The 27503-nt window shown below is 43.3% G+C and overlaps 1 protein-coding gene across 1 annotated transcript in view; it reads left to right on the top strand.

Annotated features, from left to right (window-relative positions):
• Positions 1–10893, top strand: part of LOC137325141 (volume-regulated anion channel subunit LRRC8B-like) — a 97988-nt gene extending 87095 nt beyond the window's left edge. Inside the window, exons 2-3 of the mRNA XM_067989891.1 lie at positions 23–2152; positions 10135–10893. Coding sequence (XP_067845992.1) covers positions 32–2152; positions 10135–10407 — 2394 coding nt within the window. The 5' untranslated portion in view covers positions 23–31 and the 3' untranslated portion in view covers positions 10408–10893. The remainder of the gene's footprint in view (positions 1–22; positions 2153–10134) is intronic.
• The last annotated feature ends 16610 nt before the right edge of the window (positions 10894–27503 follow it).

Raw genomic sequence — 27503 nt, forward strand, 5'->3', positions numbered from 1 at the left:
TCTTTCTGCTTTCACTCCACAGGATACAGGGATGTTTACAGTGTCCGAATTCAAATGGTTAACAGATCCTCAGACTGCCTATCGCATACTGAAGCCGTGGTGGGACGTTTTTAGCCACTACATCTGCATGGTGATGCTCTTGATTGCTCTGCTAGGAGGAACGCTTCAGATTGCTCAGAATAAAATGCTATGTCTTCCTTGCAAGCTGGTTGTAGACAACTATTGCATGGCCCCTTGGGAGCGTAATTTAAGTGCGTCAATAAATAAATATCCAAATGGGAGTTCTCGTATTCTAAGTGGAATAAAAAACCTTCTCGACAGGCAGCAGTACTCTTTCATTGATGCTGTGTGTTATGAGAAGCAGCTTCATTGGTTTTCCAAGTTCTTCCCCTACCTAGTGCTCTGGCAGACGCTGCTCCTTTTAATTTGCAGCAACTTTTGGTTCAAATATCCCAGCACCAGTTCAAGGCTTGAGCATTTCATCACCATTCTTCATAAGTGCTTTGACTCACCGTGGACGACTCGGGCTTTGTCCGAGGCAGTGGAGATAAGTGGTGAGAAGCAGCCTTACCACAAACCTAAAGACACATCAAAACCATCTTATTCTTCCTTAAACGTTGAGATGGCTAACAAACCTGCACAGAGCAGGGTGGAGCCCAATCCTTCAGACGCCACTGAGAAAACTATCCTGGACCAAAAAGAGGGAGAGCAAGCAAAAGCTATTTTTGAAAAGGTGAAGAAGTTCAAAGCACACGTTGAAGAAAAGGATATCATCTATAAATTGTATATGAGACAGATTATTACTAAAGTCCTTATATTCATTTTTATCATTACTTATATCCCCTATTATGTTATTCAGATGAAGTTTGATATCAAATGCATGATTGACATACAGATGTTTACAGGATATCAGCAGTATCACTGTGTCCATTCCTTGGCAACTATATTCAAACTCTTAGCATCTTTTTATGCAGTACTGGTTGTGATACATGGACTTCTTAGTGTCTATAGTCTGTACTGGATGCTCAGACGCTCACTGAAGCAGTATTCATTTGAAACTGTTCGAGAGGAAAGTAGCTACAGGGACATTCCAGTCATTGTAAATGACTTTGCATTCATTCTTCACTTAGCAGACCAGTATGATCCCCTTTATTCGAAGCGATTCTCAGTCTTCCTCTCGGAGGTCAGTGAAAACAAACTGAGACAGATTAACCTTAACCTGGAGTGGACAGCAGAAAGATTAAGGCATAAGCTGCAGAAAAACGCTCAGGACAAGATAGAGCTGACCATGTTCATGTTAAGTGGACTCCCAGATGCTGTCTTTGAACTGAAAGAACTTGAAGTGCTAAAACTGGACCTCATAACTGAAGCCAAATTCCTAGCAGCAATGTCTCAGCTTACCAACCTTAAAGAGTTGCACCTTTATCACACACCAGCGAGTGTGGATCCCCAGGCACTGAATTTCTTATCTGAAAATCTGCAAATATTGCACACCAAGTTCACTGAGATGGATAAAGCTCCACGTTGGATATTTAATCTAAAGAACCTGACAGAACTTCATTTAACTGGTAACTTAAAAATGGAAAAGAACCACTTTACTTCTATAAATGGACTTGAGAACCTAAAGAATTTAAAAGTTCTATACATGAAAAATAGTCTTCCTCACATTCCAGCAGTGGTAACTGGCACAGGACTCCTCTTACACAAACTGTCCATTGATAATGAAGGCACCAAACTAACAGTGTTCAACACATTGAAGAATATGATAAACCTCACTCACCTTGAACTCCATAACTGTGACCTCGAACGCATTCCGCATTCTATTTTTAGCTTGTACAATCTACGTGAAATTGATCTGAAAGGTAACAGGCTTAAAACAATAGAAGAAATTATTAGTTTCCAGCATCTGAAATGGCTTTCTTGCCTTAAACTTTGGCACAATGCTATTGCTTACATACCAGTGCAAATTGGAACACTAGCAAATCTGGAACAGCTGTACCTCAATAATAACAGAATTGAAACCATACCAACACAACTTTTTTTATGTAGCAAATTACGATACTTGGACATCAGCAATAATCACTTGACTTCTATTGGTGATGAGATCAGTGATCTGAAACATCTTCAGTACCTTAATGTATCCAACAATAATGTAAGTGAATCAGTCTCTAGTTATTGTCAAAGGAACTGTATATGTAATTGCATAAGTTAGTTTATCGGAAGATCTTCAATCTCTGGCCTCTCTATGGTGTACAGGTAGCTGAATCCACAGATGTTAATTCACTTTCCATTGAATCATTCATCCATCATTCCAATTCTTGAATCCAACTGATAGGGTTGCTGCTAAAAATTGAACAAGAAAGCTAATGTTAGCTTAGCTCAGTGGTAGCACTCTTGCCTCTAAGTCAGACGGTTGTGGGTTTAAGTCCCACTCCAGAGACTTGAGCACAAAATCTAGGCTGACATTTCAGTACAGTACAGTACTGAGAGAGCGCTGTATTGTCTTTCAGTGAGAGGTCTTTCAGAATAATTTGCATTTATATAGCACCTTTCGTGTCTACAGGATATCCCAGATTGCTCCACAGCCAATTAATTACTTTTGAAGTGTGGTCACTGTTGTTATGTGGGCAAACACAACTGCCAATTTGTGCACAGCTAAGTCCCACAAACAGCAAATGAGATAAATCTGGTTTGGTGGTGTCGATTGAAGAATAAATATTCAGCAGGCTGTCCTTCAGCCATCTCGGCCCTACTCTGCAGATCTCCCATCATAAGCCTTACTATTTCTATCCCCACCTTTAAAAGTCTCTCTCTCTTTAACCAAGCTGATGGAGTAAAGGCAGGAAGGGATGCACAGGAGATCAGAATCAGAGGACATAGTAACATTAGGAACAGGAGTAGGCCATTCAGCCCATCGGGCCTGCTCCACCATTCAATTAGATCATGGCTGATCTGCACTTCAACTCAATTTTCCCACCTTTGCTCCATGTCCCTTGATGCCCTTTACCCAACAAAAATTGATCGATCTCAGCCTTGAAAGCTCCAATTGTAGCATCCACAGCCTTTTGAGGGAGAGAGTTCCAAATTTCTATCACCCTTTGTGTGAAAAAGTGCTTCTTGATTTCGCTCCTGAATGGCTTAGCTCTCATCTTAAAATGATGTCCTCTTGCTCTTGATTCCCCCACCAGAGGAAATAGTTTCTCCATTTCTACCCTATCAAATGCTTTTAACATTTTAAACACCTCAATCAGATCACCCCTCAATCAAGGGAATACAAACCCTTGATGTCTCCATTTTCTCCATTCACTGCTGGTCTATGTCCCATCATGCACTACGTCCTTCAGACTTTAAATTATTACTGGAGGTACGACATCCTGGCTGTGTTAACTATACTTCACCCAAAATAGGTTGTAATTAAGAGATCCAGTCAATGTTCAGACAAACATTAAGCTGTTTATTTTTGAAGGCCTCTTCTATTGATCTGTAAAACACATTTTACTGCACCCTATGGGCTGAAAATGGCTCTGAGAATTTTACTAGACAGGTAGTATCCATTACAGGTACCGTAGATCCATTACGTTAAATTGTAAGTAAGTTGGGACATTAGAATTTAATGGCTGCAAGTATGTTTTCTGCCCATCTTTACGTAGACAAAATAAAAGCCCAAATCTTTTAGCTATAGACAATCTGCAGGCGATACAAGACAAGAGATACTGATGTGGTAATGACTTTTAGCTGTAGACAATCTGCAGGCGATACAAGACAAGAGATGCTGATGTGGTAATGACTTTTAGCTATAGACAATCTGCAGGCGATACAAGACAAGAGATGCTGATCTGGTAATGACTTTTAGCTATAGACAATCTGCAGGCGATACAAGAGATACTGATGTGGTAATGACTTTTAGCTATAGACAATCTGCAGGCGATACAAGACAAGAGATGCTGATGTGGTAATGACTATAGCTCCACAGGTGGTCTGGTTTCATTGGTGTAGAATGCCAATTGGCATGAAGGCAAAATAAATGTTCTTTTTGATGTGAGACAGCTTGCAATTTAGAACACAAGGAAAGTAAATCCCAAATAAAGGGACGAGGGAAGGGAGCATTAGTGGAAGCCTGTCTGGATTATTTTTTGGTGGTTGTAACCCAGAAAGGTCCAAAGCCAAAGAGTCTGACCAGACTACTAGGATTCTGCCCTGGCATCAGTATTGAGACATTGTTTCTTGGTGTTGCATATTAGGACGAGCGATGACAATTCTAAGATGCCTTTGGTCATTTGGGAGCTTTCCCATAATTTATTCAGCCTATTTTTTTTTTACTTTTTAATGTGTGAATTTTATGCTCATTAAGGTGAGGAATATTAGTGCTCAGGAATGGGACACCATCCATTTCAGGCACTCGGTCTCAGCAACAAGTACTTCCCAGCCAGGCATGCTATTAATGCACATTAATGTCCCCTCTGCTCAGTCGGACAATGTGCCTAAACTATGATCTCAGAACACCCACTACTGCCATTTCCCACACCATCCATCCAAACTTTGAGTGAGATTGGTAATTTAGTATCAATTAGTGCCAGGTTAGAGGCAGTAGAGGCAGCTTCCTGCTGTGGCAGGAACAGAAGATACGATTCTAAATATTAGTACTAGATGTGGAAAATAGGTCCATGCCAACGAGGGACTGGGTTGAGATTTCACGTAGAATTCCTACAACCAGCAGAAAGGCTGTCTCAGTTTTCAAACCTCTTTTTCAAGATATGTCACATCAAGGGGAAATATCATACAGGGGTTTTTGGCTGTAAGAGCAGACTAGTTCAAGAGCAAGAACATAGGCCATTCAGCCCTTTGAGCCTGTTCCGCCATTCAATGAGTTCATGGATGATCTGTACCCTAACTCCATTTACCCACCTTGGCTCCATGTCCGTAACCATATTTAAACAGTTGTTGCCCCTCCTTCCTAACTAGTGACAATCTCCTTATGGCGTCTTGTTGTTGATTTAAAGCCGTCAAAGGTATTTCCTCTCTGCAGATAAACAAGAATATTGGCCTTGTTATTACAGTTGCCTTTTCTCACTCGTGATTTTTAAATTAAATGCTACAACTTGGCAACCATTCATAGTACTGGGATGGCACAAATGATTCACATCGGTGACCTTTGCTTCATTAAAGAAGCTTCACAGGGACGAAGGCTTTTCTTAGTGCAATTATCTGGAAAACAACAGAGTCTGAAATCCCACCCGGAACAACAACCAGAAAAAGAACTATATATAATGGAGATTGAAGTTGGCAAATTTTCATTTTACAGTTTGCCAACAGCGTTGTACAACAATGAGAATTTATTGTTGCTTAAACTTTGACTTTTATTATTGTTTCCTGATATTGTTCTCAGTGTGTGTGTTTTTCTTTTCAAATGCTTTGGTTATTTGTCCTGGAATGTTTCTATCTTTTAGTACAATTAAAGGCTGTTTGCAACTCAGTTACTAACTGTGTTTTGTTTAGTGAGTCGGAGATGCTCTGGTTCCCATTTCCTGAGCTTTAGTTTAGATTTGTTGAGCATCTTTTGTCCTGTTTGTGAGGAGTTGGGAATGTCTTTCCCCCCGAGGCCCTGGATATTGTAAATATGTTGCTGCAGTGAGGATTTTTTTATCCCCCTCGCTTCTTAATCTGTTGCCAAAATTTCTTGGAGGACATTCAAGCATCTTGTTTAACAGAACTCTGAAGTTGTAATTGATTCAATTATTGTAAAATGACCCACATTTACTTCAACAAAAACTCTGCTCATTTTTACACAGCGAGTGGTTAGGATCTGGAATGCACTGCCCGAGTGGGTGGTGGAGGCAGGATCAATCATGGCCTTCAAAAGGGAACTGGATAAGTACTTGAAAGGAAAAAAATCTGCAGGGCTACGGGGAAAGGGCAGGGGAGTGGGACTAGCAGGATTGCTCTTGCATAGAGCCGGCGCGGACTCGATGGGCCGAATGGCCTCCTTCCGTGCTGTAACCTTTCTATGGTTTCTCACGTTTCATAATTTGTAAAATGAAAATTTGCCAACTTCATCCTCCATTGGCCGTTTGGTCAACAAAAGCATCAACCCTTTTCCATAAAAGTTTGGCTGAAAGAAAGCATCAGCACCAATCCACACAGTGTCCAACACATTGTGGTTGAGGTATATATTTAAGAGAGGGAGAGGAGGAGGGATCTGGAGTAGCGAATGTCTTAATTAAACAACGTGTCTCACATGGCAGTTTTTAATTAGCCCCCACTTTCTACCTTGTCTTGTGAAGATTTGAGATACAGAGAAACCATTGGAGGTTGTGGGAAGAAGCAAAGACTAGGGGAGATAAGGAGTTCCACAGTTTAGAGATCCTGGGAATTAATGAATAAGAGTGGGATTTCACCACAGTAAGGGTGTAAGGTGGAGGAAGAATGTACAGGCTGGTGCAATTCAGCTTAGAACACACAAAATTAGAAGGGGTAGATATTTGTCTTCACTGCCTGGGCTGCAATCTGTCATTTAAAACCAGGCAGATTCTATGACGGACGGTCTGAAATTGAACCCATGTGGCGAGTGACAATTCTACTACTGAACTACCAATACGAGCAGTTTTAATAGAGGTTTTTAAAATTATGAAGGGTTTTTGATAGGGTGAAATGGGAAAGACTATTTTCTCTGGTTGAGGAGGCAGTGAAAAGAGGTCTTAAATTTAAGGTTGTAAGAGAGTGAGAAGAGAGGTTAGGAGAAATTTCTTTGATTAGAGGATTGTCAGAGCATGGGATGTTTTGCCACAGAAAATGGGCTGAATGACTTCCTCCATTGCCGTTAATGTCTATGGTTCCTTAAATGGCTAAATTCAGCAGCTACAGCAGAAAATTGAGATCTGTACAAAAAATATTGGGGTAGATTTTCAATTCTACCCAGGCGTAAAACTGGCGATGTGGATCGACCATCCGTCATAGAACCCGCCTGGTTTTAAATGACACATTGCAGCCCAGGCAGTGAATATCTACCCTATCTAATTTTGTATTGTTCTAAGCTGAATTGCACCAGCCTGTACATTCTTCCTGGACCCTACACCCTTACTGTGGTGAAATCCCACTCTTATTCATTCATTCCCAGGATCTCCCCCAGTCTTTGCTTCTTCCCACAACCTCCAGGGTTTGAAACTCCAAACTTAGGGCTCTATTTGTGTGCGTTCCTGGCGGTGGGGGGGGGCTCCGAAAATCGGGGATTCCCGGGGCGGGTCGGGACTCCCGCAGGCAATTAAAGCTGGCGGGGTGCCCCTTAAGCTATTTATTTAGGTATTTCAGGTCGTTTACAGACCTGATTAAGGAGATATTTCAGGAGGGTTGGGATTTTACAAACAACTGGGACTGTTTCCCGTACTGGGGGAAACACTCCCAGTTCAAATGGACGTGTTGCAGCCATCAGCCTGTGGCAGCTGCAAAGGTCCATTTGACAGGTGGGAGGGGGGAGACCCTCACTCATTGCAGGAGGCCGCTCTGGCACTTTGGACAAAGTTTGGCCTTCACCACCCTCCTCCTAACAATAAAATTCACCAACTTGCACATTTACCCCGGGATCCAGAGACATGTACCTACCTTGCGGGACCCCCTCAGATTTACATCTTCCGGATGGGGGCTGCCGTAGCTGCAGTCATGACCTCCTCGGAGGGCGAACAGCATCACCAGCCTCGCTGGCCATGCCGTCCACTTCTGACACGTGGAGCTCCACAACACAGTGCTGTGACACATCCACCTGCACACAGGAGGGACGGCAACGGCAGAGAGAGATGCGTCCAAGAGGGCACTACCCTCGCCACAGGGTCCACAGACCGAGGCTCAGCTTCCTGGACCCCTCTGAACAGCAGTGCACACGGAGGCTCAGAGTCACTCGACATGTCGTTGTGGACATCTGCAGCCTCCTTCATGCCGAGCTGCTCCCGACTGGCCCGAGCACCATCTTCTTATCTGTCGCTGTCAAAGTCACCACTGCCCTCAACAACTTCTCCTCTGCATCCTTCCAGGGTGCCACCAGGAACATGGCCGACATCTCTCAGTCGTCTGCACAAAAGAGCCCTGCAAATACACCTACACCCACACTGCAGTGACACAATGGGTGGCATCAGTTGTGGGTCTTCATTGTGATCCTCAGGAAAGGGCATTATTGCACAAACCAGACAAGATTCGCAAAGACGTGGCAGTAGTAGTGCTAATATAACATGTAATGTGAGTTGGTCAGAAATTAAATATAAGTAAAAACCATGACAAACCCTCAAACACCCTTGTGCATCCCCTTCATGCTCACGACACGTCTGCCTTACGCTTCCTACTGCACATATGTGATGCATGCCCTGTGGCTGCAGCACAGGTAGTGGCAGGTTGAGTGAGGCTGACTGTGAAAGAGATGCATGAGAGGGTGAGTATGAGATAGAGCCATGAGATTGTATGAGGATTGGGTTGAGTGGTAGTGGCGGGATGAGTACTGGCGAGGTGAGTAAGTGCAGGTAAGATGAGGATGAACTTTGAGTGGGAGTGAGGAGTGATGTGACAGAGTAGTGTTGGCAGTGCAGAAGGAGATGTGGGGTGGGGGCGGTGATGTGGCAGACGGAGTGTAGGGGAATGAGTAAGTGTACTCACTTTGGCTGACCTACTGAGGTCATTGCAGCGCCTCCTGCACTGTATGCAGGTGGGCGATATGTTGGTGGTGCAGGTGACCTCCGCTGCCACCTCGAGCCAGGCCTTCTTGGTGGCAGAGGCAGGACGCTTCCTCCCGCCCGCCGGAAGATCTCTGTCCTCCCCCTCCTCCTCACCCCATCCATTATATTTCTTGCAGCATCAGTCAGTGGAGGACTGCCCCTTTAAATAGAGCTCCTCCAGCTGACAGATTTTACTGCGCATGCGCAGTCCACCCGCCATGCAGCTTAGCAGCGGGGAACCCGGAACAAGAGGTAAGTGGATCCAATCAGCCTGCGATTGCGCGCGGGGCAGACTGATTTCACCGGGCGCGTTACCCACGCGCCCAATCGCCTCCCCCCCCCCACTGCCAGGAACCCACCGCCCTGGTAATATCGGGCCCCTAGTGTGGAACTGGAGTCAAGCGTAGGGTGGACTGGATTTGGGCAGCTGGTTCTCTTTCCCAAAGGAAGTTGGTGCACCGGTTGGGTTTTTATGACAATCCAGCAGCCCACAACTTACCAGACTTATTGAAATAAGAACAGAGGAAGCTGGAAATACACAACGGGTCAGTCAGCATCTGTAAAGAGAAAAGTGCAGGTTGTGATGATTCAGGCGTGTGCCCTTTTTTCAGATTCAGTGCAGGATTTTCTCTTATTACCTCAGATTTCGGGCCTTTCCTTTTTATTCCATCAGATGTGTTACATAGAATTACATAGAATTTACAGTACAGAATCAAGGCCATTCGGCCCAACTGGTCTCCACCGGTGTTTATGCTCCACACAAGCCTCCACACACCCTACTTCATCTAACCCTGTCAGCATATCCTTCTACTCCTTTCTCCCTCATGTACTTATCTAGCTTCCCCTTAAATGCATCAATTGTATTGAAGGTATTGAATTCAATCTCACAATTTGCCTCATGTGTGTGTGTGTGTGTGTGTGATTTGTACTTATGACCTCAGGGTTATTAGTCGAATACCATAACCCCTGCACATGCATTCCCAGGCCAAGTGCACAAAAGCTGCAGATGACTTTAAACAGCCTCCCTATCCTTTCTATTGGGGATGCTTCAAACATCTGGTGAGTGCATTCCAAATCTAATTCAATAAAATGATAGGTCAGAAGTCCAATGGGAAAGGGAACAGTCACTTGATGCATGGGCCTGAGATTCTGTTTTATTTCCTTGACTACGTAAATTTTGGAATTATTTGATATTGTTGAACACTTTCTTAATCTAACGTCCTTTGAAGCCACACCAGTTAGATATGTTTGCAATGACCTTTCGAAACTATTTTGCCACCAGAACCCTTTTTTTAATGTTAAACATTATACTACAGCTTGATGTACAATTAAGAGGCATTTATGCTCTGTGTATATATATATGTATATAGTAAAAATTTTCAGTTAGAAACCATTATCCCCTGGTTATATGATTCATTTTTAATTTGGTATTCTTTTATAGTTGGAAGCATTACCACATGGACTATATCAGTGCAAGAACCTGCGGACATTGCTTGTGTCCAAAAACAGTCTGACAGAATTATCACCTCAAGTGGGTGATCTGGTGAACCTTGTACATTTGGACCTTTCCGGCAACCAGTTTGAATCCCTGCCTGAAGAACTAGACCGGTGTAACTTTAAACCAGGTGGTCTTCTTGTGGAAGAGACGCTCTTAAGTTCATTACCCGCCTCTATAAGAGAACATTTGGAAAGAATTGAGAAGGAGCCAGCGTAATCAGATCTTATGCCAAAAATCCGCCAGTCGCAGTGTTTATAGCTAGTAGAGATTATTGGAAGAAATATTCAACTATTATCGTCGGTGAGGAGCTTGGATTGTAGCCACGTGCATTTTTCAACACGGAAAACCAACAGATATCAGATATCAGACAGATATCTGTCAGGTATCCAGAAGAGCATATGTATTATTACAAAAAATTACTAATTTAGACACGTAAGGGAATAAAACGATTCTTGGGAAGTAGATCGTAAGCCACAGAAGGGAAAAGAATTGAACATTGATCAAGAAACCGAAAGCGACATATATTGCGATGCTGAATCAGTCACCCTTGTTTGTTGATTGATGTTCTTTGTTGTGTTTACAGGATATATAAATTTGCACAATGTACAGTCAGGGAATCTGTGGGAGGGCGGAAATTTTCAGATTTCCAAAATAAATATATAAAGTGTTAAATAAAAGTAAAATTGCACTATAAGATTTTAAGGGATTGTTTCACATCATGAATTTTGTTTCCTTTCAGAAGAACGCTCTCATACAAAGGCCGACACCCTCTTCACAATGTTCAGTCAGTAATCATGACTGTGGAGCGTGCTAAAATAGCCACAATGTCTATTTATTTCTCTTCACTCTGCAGTTTAGTTATTGAGTTATTTTAACTTGGAACACATTCTGACAGTGGGATGAATTGCCACTGCATACTTTCAAAGATATATTCTGTTAGGATATATTGACTTTAATATTCTTTAAAAGTATTTAATAAATATTTGGCACACCATTTTCTTTGCACTGTTGGAAATAGCGAAGCCTTTTGACCGTATGTAATTCGTCTTCTGATTGATTAAGATCAGGGAAGTAACTTAATTTCTTCATTGCGTTTTTTCCCATTTCTCTTGCCCTCAGTTTCCTACCCGGGTTTTAAAAAAATCGCATTTGCTTCCACTATTGTCTGGGGCAGATACTCCTTCCTCAAAAGCCACCTTTTCTCCTTTGATGGGCCATTCCCTTGTTGTGAGGCTTCCAGCCTAGTGTCCCAGTTAAAAATTGGACAGACTCAATTAATTGAGGTGCATTTGACATATGGGGGGTGATAGCAGGCTTTCTGTCAGTACTCCTGTCACAAACTCAAGTAATATCTGCTCAGCAAAGCTATGATGACTTAAGCAGAGTAATTGTAAACAATTTTACAACACCAAGTTATAGTCCAGCAATTTTATTTTAAATTCACAAGCTTTCGGAGGCTTCCTCCTTCCTCAGGTGAACGAAATGAATTCCTCGAAATGAAATCGCATTTATAATTCACAGAACAATGCTTGGTGATTACAGACAGTTTTTTCAACTGCCCGTTGCCAAGGCAATCAGTGTGCAGACAGACAGGTGTTACCTGCAAGGTCTCAGAATATACAAATCACCAAAAAAAAACAAAAAGCAGAGTAAGTAAAGTTCTCTTCCAACCCACCGCCTTTCAGCCCTGAAACAGTTATTATAGGTTGCTGAGAAAAATATGTCTTTTTTTTGTTGGTTTGTACTAAATGCCACCTAAACATGCAGCTGTGAGGATGGGAGCCACATGTATGGTGAGAGAAAGTGTGATCAGTGTAACTAGTCTTATCCCACTACCGCAAGCATTGCCACAGATGGGATAAAATCAGATGACAGGTTGGGTTTGATCATTCCACTGACCTTGCCTCCAACTCCCAATTGCCCAAACCGCAGCCCCACCACTAGTGTGTAAAATCTAGTAGCAAATTTCCATCGATTGTGTGAGAGGCTGGGAGAGGCAGGCTATGTATAAATACTATGTATAAATTGCAGCAGTGTGATTGATGGATCTTTTCCTCCACACTGTCAGGAGATCTCTGTAATTCCACGAAGACACATATATACACATTTTGCAACTGTTTCATAAGATCAACTGAAAGATCCAACTTTTTTTTCTTAATGTTAAATGAAATAGGAAATTTAGAAATACATATCAATGCTGCAGAAGATTAAAATTGAGTGAAATGCGATGTTCGTTCACAGTTAAAATATAAAAGCTGGGTGTACAATATTTCTGATTTATTTAATGGAAATATTTTTTTCTATTTAATAGGAATCCAAATTAAGAATTTGAAAAATTGTCACTAAAATGTTAAGCAGGAAAATAGGTGTGGAGTTTCCAAGGTTACTTATCTGATGGAATCAGAAGGATTAAATGGAACAACTTATTTCTAGAGCAAAATGACCTAATTGCCTATTAACGGTCACGGAAGTACTTGGCACAGTCAAAATAAACTGTTAGTAACATTTTAATATAAATTCAAACATTTCAATTTATAGGGGGAGTAAGTAGTAGGCATTATATTTGGACTTGTGGGGAGAAACATGCTTTGGATGGTAACTGAGCACTAATCGAGCCTATATTCTACTCCAGCCGCTTTGTAATTTAGTGCCATGTGTAAGTTAAGCCATTCACTGGGGAACATTACAGTTCATGCTTTCAGGATTCTGTTTTTAACAGTGTTACACCAGTTTCTGTGATTGGAGCTCATCCCCCCACAATCAGGAAAAGTGCTTCCTATTAATTCTGCCGCCACAAAGATAGGTTTCCGTCAATCTAGCAATTAATCCCGATTACAGTAAGTTGCATACTGAACTTTACATCGCTTCATATGTAAAAAAGACTCACATTTATACAGCACCTTTCACGACCTCAGGACATCCCAAAGCGCTTTACAACCAATGAAGTATGTTTAAAGTGTAGTCACTGTTGTAATGTAGAAAATATGGCAGCCAATTTGCACACATCAAGGTTCTAAAAAACAGCAATGTGATAATGAGCAAATAATCTACTTTTACGTGTTGGTTGAGGAATGAATATTGGCCAGGACACCGGGGAGAACTGCCCTGCTCCTCTTCGAAATAATGCCATGGGATCTTTGACATGCACCTAAGAGAGCAGATGGGGCCTCGGTTTAACGTTTCTGAAAGACGGCACCTCTGACACTGCAGCACTCCCTTAGTACTGCACTGGAGTATCAGCCTAGATTTTGTGCTCAAGTCCCTGGAATGGGACTTGAACCCTCGACCGCAAGAAGGGATTTAAACATGGGATAATGGAATAGGTGAGCATGAAGCTGGAGGGCAGCAACACGTTTGGCCATCATAAGAGCATAAGAAATAGAAACAGGAGTAGGCCATACAGCCCCTCAAGTCTGCTTCGCCATTCAATAAGATCATGGCTGATCTTTGACCTCAACTCCACTTTCCCGCCCGATCTCCATAATTCCTTGATTCCCTTAGTCCAAAAATCTATTGATCTCAGCCTTGAATATACTCAATAACTGAGCATCCACAGCCCTCTGGGGTAGAGAATTCCAAAGATTCACAAACCTCTGAGTGAAGAAATTCCTCTTCACCTCAGTCTTAAATGGCCCACCCTTTATCCTGAGACTATGCCCCCTAGTTCTAGACTCTCCAGCCATTGGAATCAACCTCTCAGCATCTTGGTATCTCCACAAACCTGAGCATTTACTACTACAGTGAGCTTTATTATATCCGTTAGTAGTCAACGAGCCCCATTTGAAATGTAATATGAAAATTGTGTCGGGATACTAGTCAATGTAACACCAGTTGTATAATGTATACACCAGTTAATCTAATGTCAGCTGTGGGTAAACTCTTAGAATCTATATTTCGAGAGCATTTAGAAATACATGGATTATTCAAGGACAGCCTTGAATTTGGCATGGATTTGTTAATGTTTGATAAATTTAATCTTTTTTTTGAAGTGACCAAGTGGATAGTCTAAGGGAGTGCAATAGAGTTAACATTTATGAATTTTCAAAGATATTTGACAAGGTGTCTCATAGGCTTGTCACAAAATTTCAAGCATATGGTATAAGAGAAAATGTAGCACCATGGATAAAAAGTTGGTTGACAGACAGGAAACAAAGAGTTAGGCCCCAATTTTAACTCCGGGCCATTTCTTGGACATTTCAGCAGTGGTGTGAGTTCTCAGAATGGGCTGGAAGTCAGCAGGAAACGGACAGCGGGTAAGTGGCAGGATCAGCTGTCGGGCCGACCCTACGGGGGTCCCGTGATCGGGGCAAGGGGGGGGGGGGGGGGTGAGTTCGTGGTAGGGGAGACCTAAGCTTTCCTGTGGGGTCCAGAGGATAGGAGTGCCTGCTCCTCCTGGTCCAAAATGGAATGTTAAAATTTTTGGGCCTCTTCTGGCCCCAATCCTCTCCTCCACTGGGTTGGGCCTGGTTAGAAACTCACAGCCGCTTCCCGCTCAGGCCACCTAAGAAAAGTTGCGGTCGTGGTCCGATGACATTGGGGTCTGACCTGCGGACGTTAAAAATAACCCCGCCGATTTTGGTCAAGGAGAGCATGTGAAAATTGGAATCTGCCAGCTCCTGGCGGCTGCAGGGTGGGTAGAAGACATCAGGCTCCTGGTTACATCAGCAGATCTGATCTGCATCTTTAAAGTAGGGCACCGCTTCCTTCCTGCTCGCCTGCTCAGGTTAACATGGGGACGCGGCAGGGATTGGAGGAGATAAGTGTCTCACGTTATTTTAACAGCCTCCCCCACCTCCCCGCCTGGTTTCCGCCAGTCGGGGGCAGTTAAAATTGGGGCCTATTGCTTTAATGAGATACTGGGGACTACTTCCACTGCAGCACAGGAGGTAAGAGGAGATTTAGTAGAGTTTTTGAAATTATGAATGCTTTTGATGAAGTGACCATAGAAAGACTATTTCCTTTAGTTGGGGAGTCAGTGATGAGGTCATCAATTTAAAATTATGTTTGAGAGAGTGAGAAGAGAGGGTAGGAAAATTTATTGTTAGAGCATGCAATGCTTTGCCACAGGGAATGGGTGAGGCAGAGAAAAGTGGAGAAATATTTGAAGCATAGGAAGATACAGGATTGTGGGGTGAGAGCAGGGCAGTGGGACTCGTTTTGATTGCTCTTTTGATCAGCACAGAGACAATGGAGCGAATGGCCTCTGTTTGTGCTGTAAGCTTCTATGACTATAATAAAAACATTAAAAATGACATTTATAAGAAAATTATTAAATTTACCTATACCTTGGCATTTGTGTGTTTGAAATGCCTGCAGCAGTTTTCTGTCAGAGGCCTGAACTTTGAGATTGTCCCAGTTCCCAAACGTATCACTGATAGCTGAAGAGACTCAATAAGATAGCAGGTTACAGTTTCCAACAAGCATCCGTGCCTAGAAACTTCTAGAAATCTTGTGATTGGTAAAAAGACTGGCCAAGACTCTAGAAATGAGAAGACTGAGGGGTGACCTGATAGAGGTCTTTAAGATAATGAAAGGGTTTGATAGGGTAGACGTGGGTAAAATGTTTTCACTTGTCGGGGAGTCCAAAACTAGATGTCATAAATATAAGATAGTCACTATTAAATCCAATAGGGAATTCAGGAGAAACTTCTTTACCCAAATATTGGTTAGAATGTGGAACGCAATACCACAAGCAGTAGTTGAGGCAAATAGCATAGATGCATTTAAGGGGAAGCTAGATAAGCACACGAGGGAGAAGGGAATAGAAGGGTATCGTGATAGGCTTAGATGAAGAGGATGGGAGGACGCTCGTGTGGAGCATGAACACCGGCATAGACTAGTTGGGCCGAATGGCCTGTTTCTGTGCTGTAGACTCAGTGTAACTCGATGAAGACTGCCCAGGACTTTCTACTTGTGAGCCCTGTCTCCTCCAATGGAACATTGTTAGGGATGAAAACACCAAGGGAAGCAAATTTTAGGAGTAGTAAAAGTAACCAGAATTTTCTTTTTGAGGTATGTATGGGAGCAAAAAGGGTGTATACAAATACAAGCTGATCTCCCATAACTAGAATCAACATGTAAAGTGAGAGCTGAATGCAGATACTACCTCGGAGAAAAATGATAAATGGGAAAGTTTTGGGTGAGAACAACTCTGTGTGTTCTTTATATTTTATAATAGATTCAAAATGCTTACATTGGCTGCATTTATATTCATATAAACCATAACAAGTTGAGGCAGGAGTGTACCATTATTCAAATTTGGAGGGAGGTTGTAAATAAAAATCTGGAATTTAAATATTTATTTAAGCAGGACCTTTCACTAACACCAAGTACTCTTACAGATATATTTATTACAAAAGGAAAGATGCAATTGAGCTGAATATTTTCTTAAGTTTCATATATTTCATATCCATTGCTGTCAAAACCCATACCCTCAACAGATGGACAGTAAAGGTAAGGAGCTGCTCTCCCATGTTATCTGCAGAGATTTATTTGTTCATGGTAAGTGCGGTATATATGCAAAACAAATTTATTTGCCTGCAGTGGCTAAGGAGGTTTTTTGAAATATATTTTCTAAGTCCAGCTAAGAAAAAACATTGCTACACTGTTTCTGGGGCGATCTCTTATAAATTTCTTTACAGTCCCTTTCATGGTCAGTCCAAAGTCGGATTAATGAAAATCTTTCTTTCCTATGACATTTCCTCTTTGAGTCATGAGAAAACCTCCATCATGATTTTGGAGGAGGCCAAAGATAAGCATGACACCGTTGAGATACCTTGCAAAGGGAGGACACCACAGCCCTGAAGATACAAGAATTGGGGTCCAATTCAGTGCAGAAGGACCTGAATCCTTTGGCAGGTTGTGCCACGTGGCAGCTTTGCATGATATCATACAAACTCTGAGAGTCTATTAAAACAGGTATGGCGCATGTGCAATCCATGGCTGGGTATCATCTCTTTATCAGCCCCATTACACACCAAATCTCACAAGGTGAATGCACTGGTCCAATACCCTCAGAATATCTTTGAAATGGTGCAGCGTAAAGATACACAGTGGCACAATCATACCAGGCAAATTTGGTTGGGTGCAGTTGACAGAGCAGGTTGGCTCAAAAGCTAATTTATTCAAAGCATGGTTGGAACACAGTCATTTTCCTCCTTACAGCCCTGGAAATGGATGCTTCAAAATCCTTCAACTCCTGTGAAGGATGGTCTGCAAGGTTTGTGGGGTGGAACCAGTACCTCTCTCTGGCTTCTGTGCTACTTTGTCCAGAGTGTAATTCTGTGGAAGATTTCTGAGAGTCTGTTGCTCCCAAAATTCGGCAGCAACACATTAACAAATTAAACAGTTTCGTAAAAATATTATTGTTAATACTTATTCTTTAAAAAGCCTCCCATAATTATATGACATATTCATATAGGAGTGAGCATTGCTTCTCCTTTATTTCATATCAGTTAAACAAATATAGGGGTAGATTTTCAACTTGCCGCCCAGGCATAAAACCAGCACTGTGGATTGAGAGTTCGACAATGGAAATCAGACGGTTTCTGTAACAGTCAGCCGATCCGCACTGTGAATTTTACACCAGTCGAAGGTCTACCCCATATTGCTTATTGCTGGTATTTTATTTGTTTTAAGTTAAAGAAAATGATTGAAGTGATGTTAGTTACCCTTTACTTTTAAAAATGTGTAATATAAGAATTAATTTACCTGTGAAAATGACAATGTTATTTGACTACATTTTTATCACTTCTTTTCCTGTGCCTTTTTAAAAAATTTGTTCTCAATTCCTCCTTCAGAGGTTGATTTTTAAAACTCTACAACAGGGGCTTCCTTCACTTTCTTTGGCACAGTTCTTACACTTTGGGGTGCTGTCTATCATGTATTGTCTATCATGTCTATTATTACTAGACTCATGTGGAAGGGACGTGTGAGTTGCAACGTATAACATGATTTACATTTTTACATTGTGACCCAAGAATGGTGCGCACCATTTTCTCCGGAGGAAATTTGCGCTTAACCGATTTACACCGGTTTCACGCCGAAATATTGCTATGCGTGAGTTTCGTCTGAGATACATCCGCAGAAACCTTCTGCCGCTTGTTTACATAGCTCCGTTCCCCCCATGCAAAAGTGCAGCTCAAGCGAGTTTCCTGCCTTTACACCAGTAATGCTAGTTGGCATAGATTTAGGCCCAAAAAGTTAGGCACAGCACGGATACTAGCTGAACTGAGATTCGATTGCTATTATCTTAGCAATATTATTTTTGTTGAATTTTTCCTAATAAGACCTGCACAATACTGGACCAAAGATTCTGTCAGTCTCGGTGCACCTGAAATGCCTTGAACCCCCTCACACGTTCAGAAAGCCTAAGCAGCTGGAATGGACTTCCCAATGGTGCATACATCTGGTCTGCATGATAATGGAAGAAAAGTTGCAGAGTCCATTCTCTTCCGCCCCTATTGGTAGTGCTACGTTTGTGCTTGTTGTATGTGGGATTATTACTTTCAGGCATTGGCAAATAAGCTCCGCAGGAAATTTCGGTGTAAGTTCCATTCGGCAAGATTGGTGTAGTAACCGACATAATTTTAGTGTAGAAACTCCTGTATAAACTTTTCTCGCTGGCTTCTTTGTAATGTATATTTTATAACATTTTTTTACTATTCAGACAACTGTTACTGTTTCCTGTGATCCAGGAAATTCCGGGCCTAAGTGTTTGTAAGCAAATGGAAACAGGTTTGGCAAACACTTTCAAGTATTACTAAAAGATCAAAACAAACTGCAAAGGCACTTTTTGAACCATGTGTTGAAAATATATCCCTAATGCAGAAGAAGCTTCGCAGCTCAGGATTTTTTTTCAAATGAGATTTCCAGAATTGCTGCACGTCTATCACGCATCATCATGTAAGCTTTCTTACATCCGAGGTGACAAGAGTGTAGCTTAAAGCTAAATTAATGTGAGCATTTGAGATTATTCCTTACTGGCATTTGGTTGCAAGTGAAAAGAAGTGACATTGAGAATGATTGATCAGGTGCCAGTGAGTATTTACACATGTACCTTTAATTGTTCATATTTATTATTTTGGCTGCATTTCAATAGATTTGCGGATAACGCCGTCTCCTTATAATTTTGTGCTATGACTACCAATCTGTTACTTTCCCATATTTGGTATGGGTCCTATGTATGTTGAACAGAGGTTGATTTCACTTTAACATTATTGTGTTCTACTGCCCTCACTTTGAAGAACCCAATTAAGTAAATGAAATTCTCCAGATTGCTTTGAAAGGATTTGGAAAGTTCTTCCTCTCATTAACTGTTGTACTTGTCTGTGCCTTTAGTTTCTCCCCTGACGAGCTGATAAAGTTGTTGGCTTTCATCATTTGTTGAATGTTGGAAGGCTGTAGTGGCCTTTTTATTTATATTTTGAGTATGGCACTAATAGACTGTTCATTACAAACACTGCGGCCTAGAAAGCAGTCAGCGTGAACTGGGCGCAGCGAGCAACCCTTGCACTGGAACGGGTCGGCCCGGGCATACCCGATATTGGGCCTTGAGCTTCATTTATACGAGACCAGCGAGCTGTACAGACCTGGCAGGGTGTCCCCAGGCTGCTCGCTGGCAAGGAGGATTTCAATTTCGGTAAAGAGGAGGGGTGAATTACGAGAATTTCCAGAAACAGTTTGGAACGATATTAGATGTGTAAATGGAGATGAGGTCTAGGAGATGATAGCAAAAGAAAGAAAGAGAGCAAGAACTTGCATTTATATAGCACCTTATTGTCTCGCTCAGAAGCATCCCAAAGCTCTTCACGTGGAATAGATGGCTTTTTAAAGTGATATTTCCTAGACACTGGCACTAGCCAGATGGACCACAGTGGTCTTTTCCAATCCTGTACATTCCTATCTTCCTACGTTCCTATGTCACTGTTCCTGCGAAGTTAAGAATAACACTATTCCAGTAGTTAGAGAAAGTGATTGAATTATTAAAAAATTAAAATTGTCAGTGAAACTCAAAATAACAGTAAGAATATTTTAAATGAATATTTTCCAGAAATAGTCTTAGATAAGTAAAAAAGACTAATAAATTTCCTGAGCCTGCTGGAAAATATACTAGGCTTCTGAGGGAGTGTAGGGAACTTAGGGTCATTCCCAGAGATTCATGGATCTGGACGATAGTTCAGGCAAAGAAAGCCACTGACGCAGTAGTTTTGTGAATCAAAGTGATTCTTTCTTTAGTAATTTAAAAAGAGCATATAGCAAGCATGAAGCAACTCAATGAATACATGGATTACGCTACCCGATAATACAAGTGGGGGTTCGCAACATCCCTTACTTAATGATTTAAAAGAGCACATGAGCAGGCACAAAGCAAAGCGAGTAAGTAACGAATACAACCTCATGCATCAAAGCAGTCACTTAGGTCAAAGCAGTCATTTAGGTCCTAAAGTAGGGAGTAGATTACTGTGGTAACAGGTGATGTGTCAAAGTTCTTCTCATCAAGTCTTTTCATCAAAGTTTAGGAACAAAGTGGTTTGGTCAAAGCTCAGAATCAAAGGGCTCTATTTTAGCACCCGCGATCGGGTGCATTCCTGGCAGGGGGCGCCAAAAATCGGGGATTCTCAGGGCGGGTCAGGAGCCCGGCTCCAACCCACCCACTTCCGGGTTTCCCAAAGACGCGCTGACATGCGCGCGCAGCCCCCGCATGTGGGACCCCTGCAGGCAATTAAAGCTAGCGGGGTGCCACTTAGGCTATTTATTTTGGTATTTCAGGTCATTTACAGACCTGATTAACGAGATATTTTAGGAGGGTTGGGATTTTACATACAACTGGGACTGTTTCCCGTACTGGGGGAAACACTCCCAGTTCAAATGGAACTGTTGCAGCCATCAGCCTGTGGCAGCTGCAAAGGTCCATTTGACAGGTTGGGGGTGGGAGGGGAGACCCTCACTCATTGCAGGAGGCCACTCTGTCACTTTGGACAAAGTTTGGCCTCCACCACCCTCCTCCTAACAATAAAATACACCAACTTGCACACTTACCCCGGTGTCCAGAGACATGTACCTACCTTGCGGACCCCCTCAGATGTACATCTTCCGGATGGGGGCCGCCGTAGCTGCAGTCATGACCTCCTCGGAGGGCGAACAGCATCACCAGCCTCGCCGGCCACGCCGTCCACCTCTGACACATGGAGCTCCACAACACAGTGCCGTGACACATCCACCTGCACAGCAGGAGGGAGGGCAACGGCAGAGAGAGATGCGTCGCAGAGGGCACTACCCTCGCCACAGGGTCCACAGACCGAGGCTCAGCTTCCTGGACCTCTCTGAGCAGCAGTGCACACGGAGGCTCAGAGTCACTCAACATGTCGTCGTGGACATCTGCAGCCTCCGTCATGCCGAGCTGCTCCCGGCTGGCCCGAGCACCATCTTCTTACCTGTCGCTGTCAAAGTCACCACTGCCCTCAACAACTTCTCCTCCGCATCCTTCCAGGGTGCAACCGGGAACATCGCCGACGTCTCTCAGTCGTCTGTACAAAGGTGCCCTGCAAATACACCTACACCCACTCTGCAGTGACACAATTGGTGGCATCAGGTGTGGGTCTTCATTTTGATCCTCAGGAAAGAGCATTATTGCACAAACCAGACAAGATTCGCAAAGACATGGCAGCAGTGGTGCCAATATAATATGTGATGTGAGTTGCTCAGAAATTAAATATAAGTAAAAACCATGACAAACCCTCAAACACCCTTGTGCATCCCCTTCATGCTCACGACACGTTTGCCTTACGCTTCCTACTGCACATATGTGATGCATGCCCTGTGGCTGCAGCACAGGTAGTGGCAGGTTGAGTGAGGCTGACTGTGAAAGAGATGCATGAGAGGGTGAGTATGAGATAGAGCCATGAGATTGTATGAGGATTGGGTTGAGTGGTAGTGGCGGGATGAGTACTGGCGAGGTGAGTAAGTGCAGGTAAGATGAGGATGAGGTTTGAGTGGGTGTGAGGGGTGATGTGACAGAGTAGTGTTGGCAGTGCAGAAGGAGATGTGGGGTGGGGGCGGTGATGTGGCAGACGGAGTGTAGGGGAATGAGTAAGTGTACTCACTTTGGCTGACCTACTTAGGTCATTGCAGCGCCTCCTGCACTGTATGCAGGTGTGCGATATGTTGGTGATGCAGGTGACCTCCTCTGCCACCTCGAGCCAGGCCTTCTTGGTGGCAGAGGCAGGCCGCTTCCTCCCGCCCACCGGGGGGAAGATCCCTGTCCTCTCCCTCCTCCTCACCCCATCCAATGATACCTGGAGTGAGGCATCATTAAACCTGGGAGCAGCCTTCCCCCTGGGCTGCTCCATGCTGTAATTTTTCCTATTTCTTGCAGCATCAGTCAGTGGAGGACTGCCCCTTTAAATAGAGCTCCTCCAGCTGACAGACCTTACTGCGCATGCGCAGTCCGCCCGCCGTGCAGCTCAGCAGCGGGGAACCCGGAAGAACAGGTAAGTGGATCCAATCAGCCTGCGATTGCGCGCGGGGCAGACTGATTTCACCGGGCGCGTTACCCACGCGCCCAATCGCCCCCCTGCCGCGAACCCGCCGCCCTGGTAATATCGGGCCCAAAGTCTTTTTGTCAAAGTTCAGAAACAAAGTCTCGTTGTAGAAACTCATGCTGCAGTCGTTAACTCTTGAAGCTTCTTCCAGCTTCTCCAATGTTGTCTGTTGTCAGTCTGTTTTGACTGCTACAATGTCTTAACTTTATATGTTTCTGATCAAATAGGTGTGAACCAAGTTATAAGAAGGCCCAATTTGTTCATTGCATTAAGATGGATGGCTGGTTGGACCACTCATGAACCGTATGAACCCCTTATATCCTCCCCTCTATGTGAAGCCGGGTGTCCTATCAGTTCTTTGTCCTTCGCAGTTGCTCTATAGTTTCTGTACTGTATTGCTCCTGCAGTGTTAAACTGATGTCCAACTGTCCAGTTTAAATGGTCTGCACTTCGCTGTTTTGCAATTGTGCATTTATACTGTAATGTCCAGGGCAAGTTAACCCTTGCTTTCAAATGTAGTGTAAAGGTACTATCCAAGTGAAGGTCCAAATCCTTAAAGGAACTGGTTAACCCTTTATGTTGATTCGTCCAGTAGTTCAGAAGAGTAAAATGGAGTTTGACCCAATGTCCAAAATCCTTACAGGAGACCAGGAGAATCTGTGGAGCATGAAGTAATCATTGGAAGGCTCTCCAGACCTGGAAGTAAATCTATATTCAAAAAGGGTGACAAATGAACCAGGCAACTACAAGCCCATTAGTTTTCCATCAACAACAGGTAAAATGATAGAAACTATTTTTAAAAGTAAGCTGGAGGTGATCCTGCATAACAATACCTTGATAAGAAACACAGGACATGGATTGAGAAAGATCTTGCCTGAGACCTTCTGGATTTCTTTGAATATGTTACAGAAAAAAGAGATACCGCATCTCCTTATGATATAGTTTATCTGGGCTTCCAGGAGGCTTTTGACTACCACAATAAAGATTACTAATTAAAGCTACAGGAATCCAAGGTAGAAGATAGGACTGTATGAGAAGTTGGATACTAAATTGAAAGCAAAGAGTACTCATGAATAATGACAAAATGTGGGAGATAAATTTTGAGTGGGGCCCTGCATTGGTCAATGCTTGGACCCAAATTGATTTTAATCTATATTTAAACCTTTTGCCGAAATTAAATGTGAGTTTTTCAAATTTACTGAGGACACCAAAATAGGAGAAGTACTGGGGCAGAAATTGTAGTAAAAGGTTTACAGAATGATTTAGATAGACTGCACAACTGTGCAGAAAAGTGACAGATGCATTTTTTTTATTCGTTCATGGGATGTGGGCATCGCTGGCGAGGCCAGCATTTATTGCCCATCATTAATTGCCCTTGAGAAGGTGAGCCGCCTTCTTGGACTGCTGCAGTCCATCTGGTGAAGGTTCTCCCTGTTAGGTAGGGAGTTCCAGGATTTTGACCCAGCGACGATGAAGGACTGGCAATATATTTCCAAGTCAGGATGGTGTGTGACTTGGAGGGGAATGTGTAGGTGGTGCTGTTCCAATGTGCCTCTGCCTTTGTCCTTCTAAATAGTAGAGGTTGCGGTTTGGGAGGTGCTGCCGAAGAAGCCTTGGCGAGTTGTTGCAGTGCATCATGTGGATGGTACATACTGCAGCCACGGTGCGCTGGTGGTGAAGGGAGTGAATGTTTAGGGTGGTGGATGGGGTGCCAATCAAGCGGGCTGCTTAGTTCTGAATGATGTCGAGCTTCTTGAGTGTTGTTGGAGCTGCACAAATCCAGGCAAGTGGAGAGTATTCCATCACAATCCTGATTTGTGCCTTGTAGATGGTGGAAAGGCTTTGGGGAGTCAGGAGGTGAGTCACTCGCCGCAGAATACCCAGCCTCTGACCTGCTCTTGTAGCCACAGTATTTATGTGGCTGGTCCAGTTAAGTTTCTGGTCAATGGTGACTCCCAGGATGTTGATGGTGGGGGATTCGGCGATGGTAATGCCGTTGAACGTCAAGGGGAGGTGGTTAGACTCTCTCTTGTTGGAGGTGGTCATTGCCTGGCACTTGTCTGGCGCAATAAATGCAAATTATTGCATATTGATCATAGGAATGAGCATTATAAGCATGCAATGAATGGGATTGAATTGGCAAACAGAGACTTGGGGATCTGGGAGTGGAGGCGTGTCTGAACAATGTGGAAAAGCAATTATAAAAGCTGATAGAATGCTGGGATGTATAACCAGAACAGCGGAGCAGTAAAAGTAGAACAGAACAAAAAAATGCAACTCTCTGGAGGTTATGCTGGGACTTTACAATGCATTGGCCAGTCCTCAATTGAAGAATTGGGCTCATTTCTTCAACAACAACAACAAAACAACAACCTGCATTTATATAGCGTCTTTTAACGTAGCAAAACATCCCAACTCGCTTCATAGGAGCGTTATCAAACAAAATTTGACACCGAGCCACGTAAAGAGCTATTAGGGCAGGTGACCAAAAGCTTGGTCAATAAGGTAGGCTTTAAGGAGCATCTTAAAGGAGCTTGGAATGGTAGAGAGGCAGAGAGGTTTAGGGAGGGAATTCCAGAGCTTAGGGCCCAGGCAGCTGAAGGCACGGCCGCCAATGGTGGGGCGACGGAAATCGGGGATGCGCAAGAGGCCAGAATTGGAGAAAGGCACAGATCTCGGAGGGTTGTAGAGCTGGAGGAGATTACAGAGATAGGGAGGGGCAAAGCCACAGAGTTATTCGAACACAAGGATGAGAATGTTAAATTTGAGGCGTTGCCAGACCAGGAGTCAATGTAGGTCAGCGAACTCAGGGGTGATGGGTGAGCAGGACTTGGTGTGAGATAGGATAGAGGCAGCAGAGTTTTGGATGAGCTGAAGGTTCTGGCGAGCAGAAGGCAGGAGGCCAGACAGGGGAGGATAGGAATATTCGAGTCTGGAGGGAACAAAACCATGGATGAGTGTTTCAACAGCAGATGGACTGAGGCAGGTGCAGAGATGGGTGATATTAAGGAGGTGGAAGTAGGTGATCTTGGTGATGGAGAGGATATGGAGTCGGAAGCTCAGTTCAGGGTCAAGTAGGATGCCGAGATTGCGAACAGCCTCAGACAGTGACTAGGGGCAGGGATGGAGTTGGTGGCTAGGGAACGGAGTTTGTGGCTTGGGTCTTCCCAATATTTAATTGAAGGAAATTTTGCTCATCCAACACTGGATGTCGAACAAGCAGTGTGACAAATCAAAGGCAGTGGAGGGGTCCAGAGAGGTGTTGGTGAGATAGAGGTGGGTGTCATCAGCATACATGTAGAATCTGACATTGTGTTTTTGGAAGATGTCGCCGAGGGCCAGTATGTAGATCAGAAGTAGGGGGGGGGGGCCAAAGATAGGTAAGTATCTGGTTATCACACTAAAAAAGATGGAAAGATTGGGATGGATTGAGAGAAAGACTGATCCTGAGCTTGAGGAAGGATTAAAGCAGATTAAGCGAAATAGTCTAAAAACATAAGAACATAAGAAATAGGAGCAAGAGTAGGCCATACGGCCTCTAGAGCCTGCTCCGCCAATCAACAAGATCATGGCTGATCCTTGGCCTCAACTCCACTTTCCTGCCCGATCTTCAAATCCCTTGATTACCCTAGAGTCCAAAAATCTATCTATCTCAGCCTTGAATATGGGAAACATAGGAACAGGAGTAGGCCATTCAGCCCCTCGTGCCTGCTCCGCCATTTGATAAGATCATGGCTGATCTGTGATCTAACTCCATATACCCGCCTTTGGCCCATATCCCTTAATACCTTTGGTTGCCAAAAAGCTATCTATCTCACATTTAAATTTAGCAATTGAGCTAGTATCAATTGCCGTTTGCGGAAGAGAGTTCCAAACTTCTACAACCCTTTGTGTGCAGAAATGTTTTCTAATCTCGCTCCTGAAAGGTCTGGCTCTAATTTTTAAACTGTGCCCCCTACTCCTAGAATCCCCAACTAGCGGAAATAGTTTCTCTCTATCCACCCTATCCATTCCCCTTAATATCTTATAAACTTCGATCAGATCACCCCTTAACCTTCGAAACTCCAGAGAATACAACCCCAATTTGTGTAATCTCCTCTCGTAACTTAACCCTTGAAGTCCGGGTATCATTCTAGTAAACCTACGCTGCACTCCCTCCAAGGCCAATATGTCCTTCCGAAGTTATGATGCCCAGAACTGCTCACAGTACTCCAGGTGCGGTCTAACCAGGGTTTTGTATAGCTGCAGCATAACTTCTGCCCCCTTGTACTCTAGTCCTCTAGATATAAAGGCCAGCATTCCATTAGCCTTATTGATTATTTTCTGCACCTGTTCATGACATTTCAATGATTTATGTACCTGAACCCCTGGGTCCCTTTGGACATCCACTGTTTTTAACTTTTTACCATTTAGAAAGTACCCTGTTCTATCCTTTTTTGATCCAAAGTGGATAACCTCACATTTGTCTACATTGAATTCCATTTGCCACAGTTTTGCCCATTCACCTAATCTATCAATATCGCTTTGTAATTTTATGTTTTCATCTACACTGCTTACAATGCCACCAATCTTTGTGTCATCGGCAAACTTGGATATGGGACTTTCTATGCCTTCATCTAAGTTGTTAATAAATATTGTGAATAATTGAGGCCCCAAGACAGATCGCTGCGGGACTCCACTAGTCACATCCTGCCAATGTGAGTACCTTCCCATTATCCCTACTCTCTGTCGCCTTTCGCTCGGCCAACTTCCTAACCAAGTCCGTACCTT

This window comes from Heptranchias perlo, chromosome 9 (assembly GCF_035084215.1).
Source record: "Heptranchias perlo isolate sHepPer1 chromosome 9, sHepPer1.hap1, whole genome shotgun sequence".
Classification (NCBI taxonomy): Eukaryota; Metazoa; Chordata; class Chondrichthyes; order Hexanchiformes; family Hexanchidae; genus Heptranchias; species Heptranchias perlo.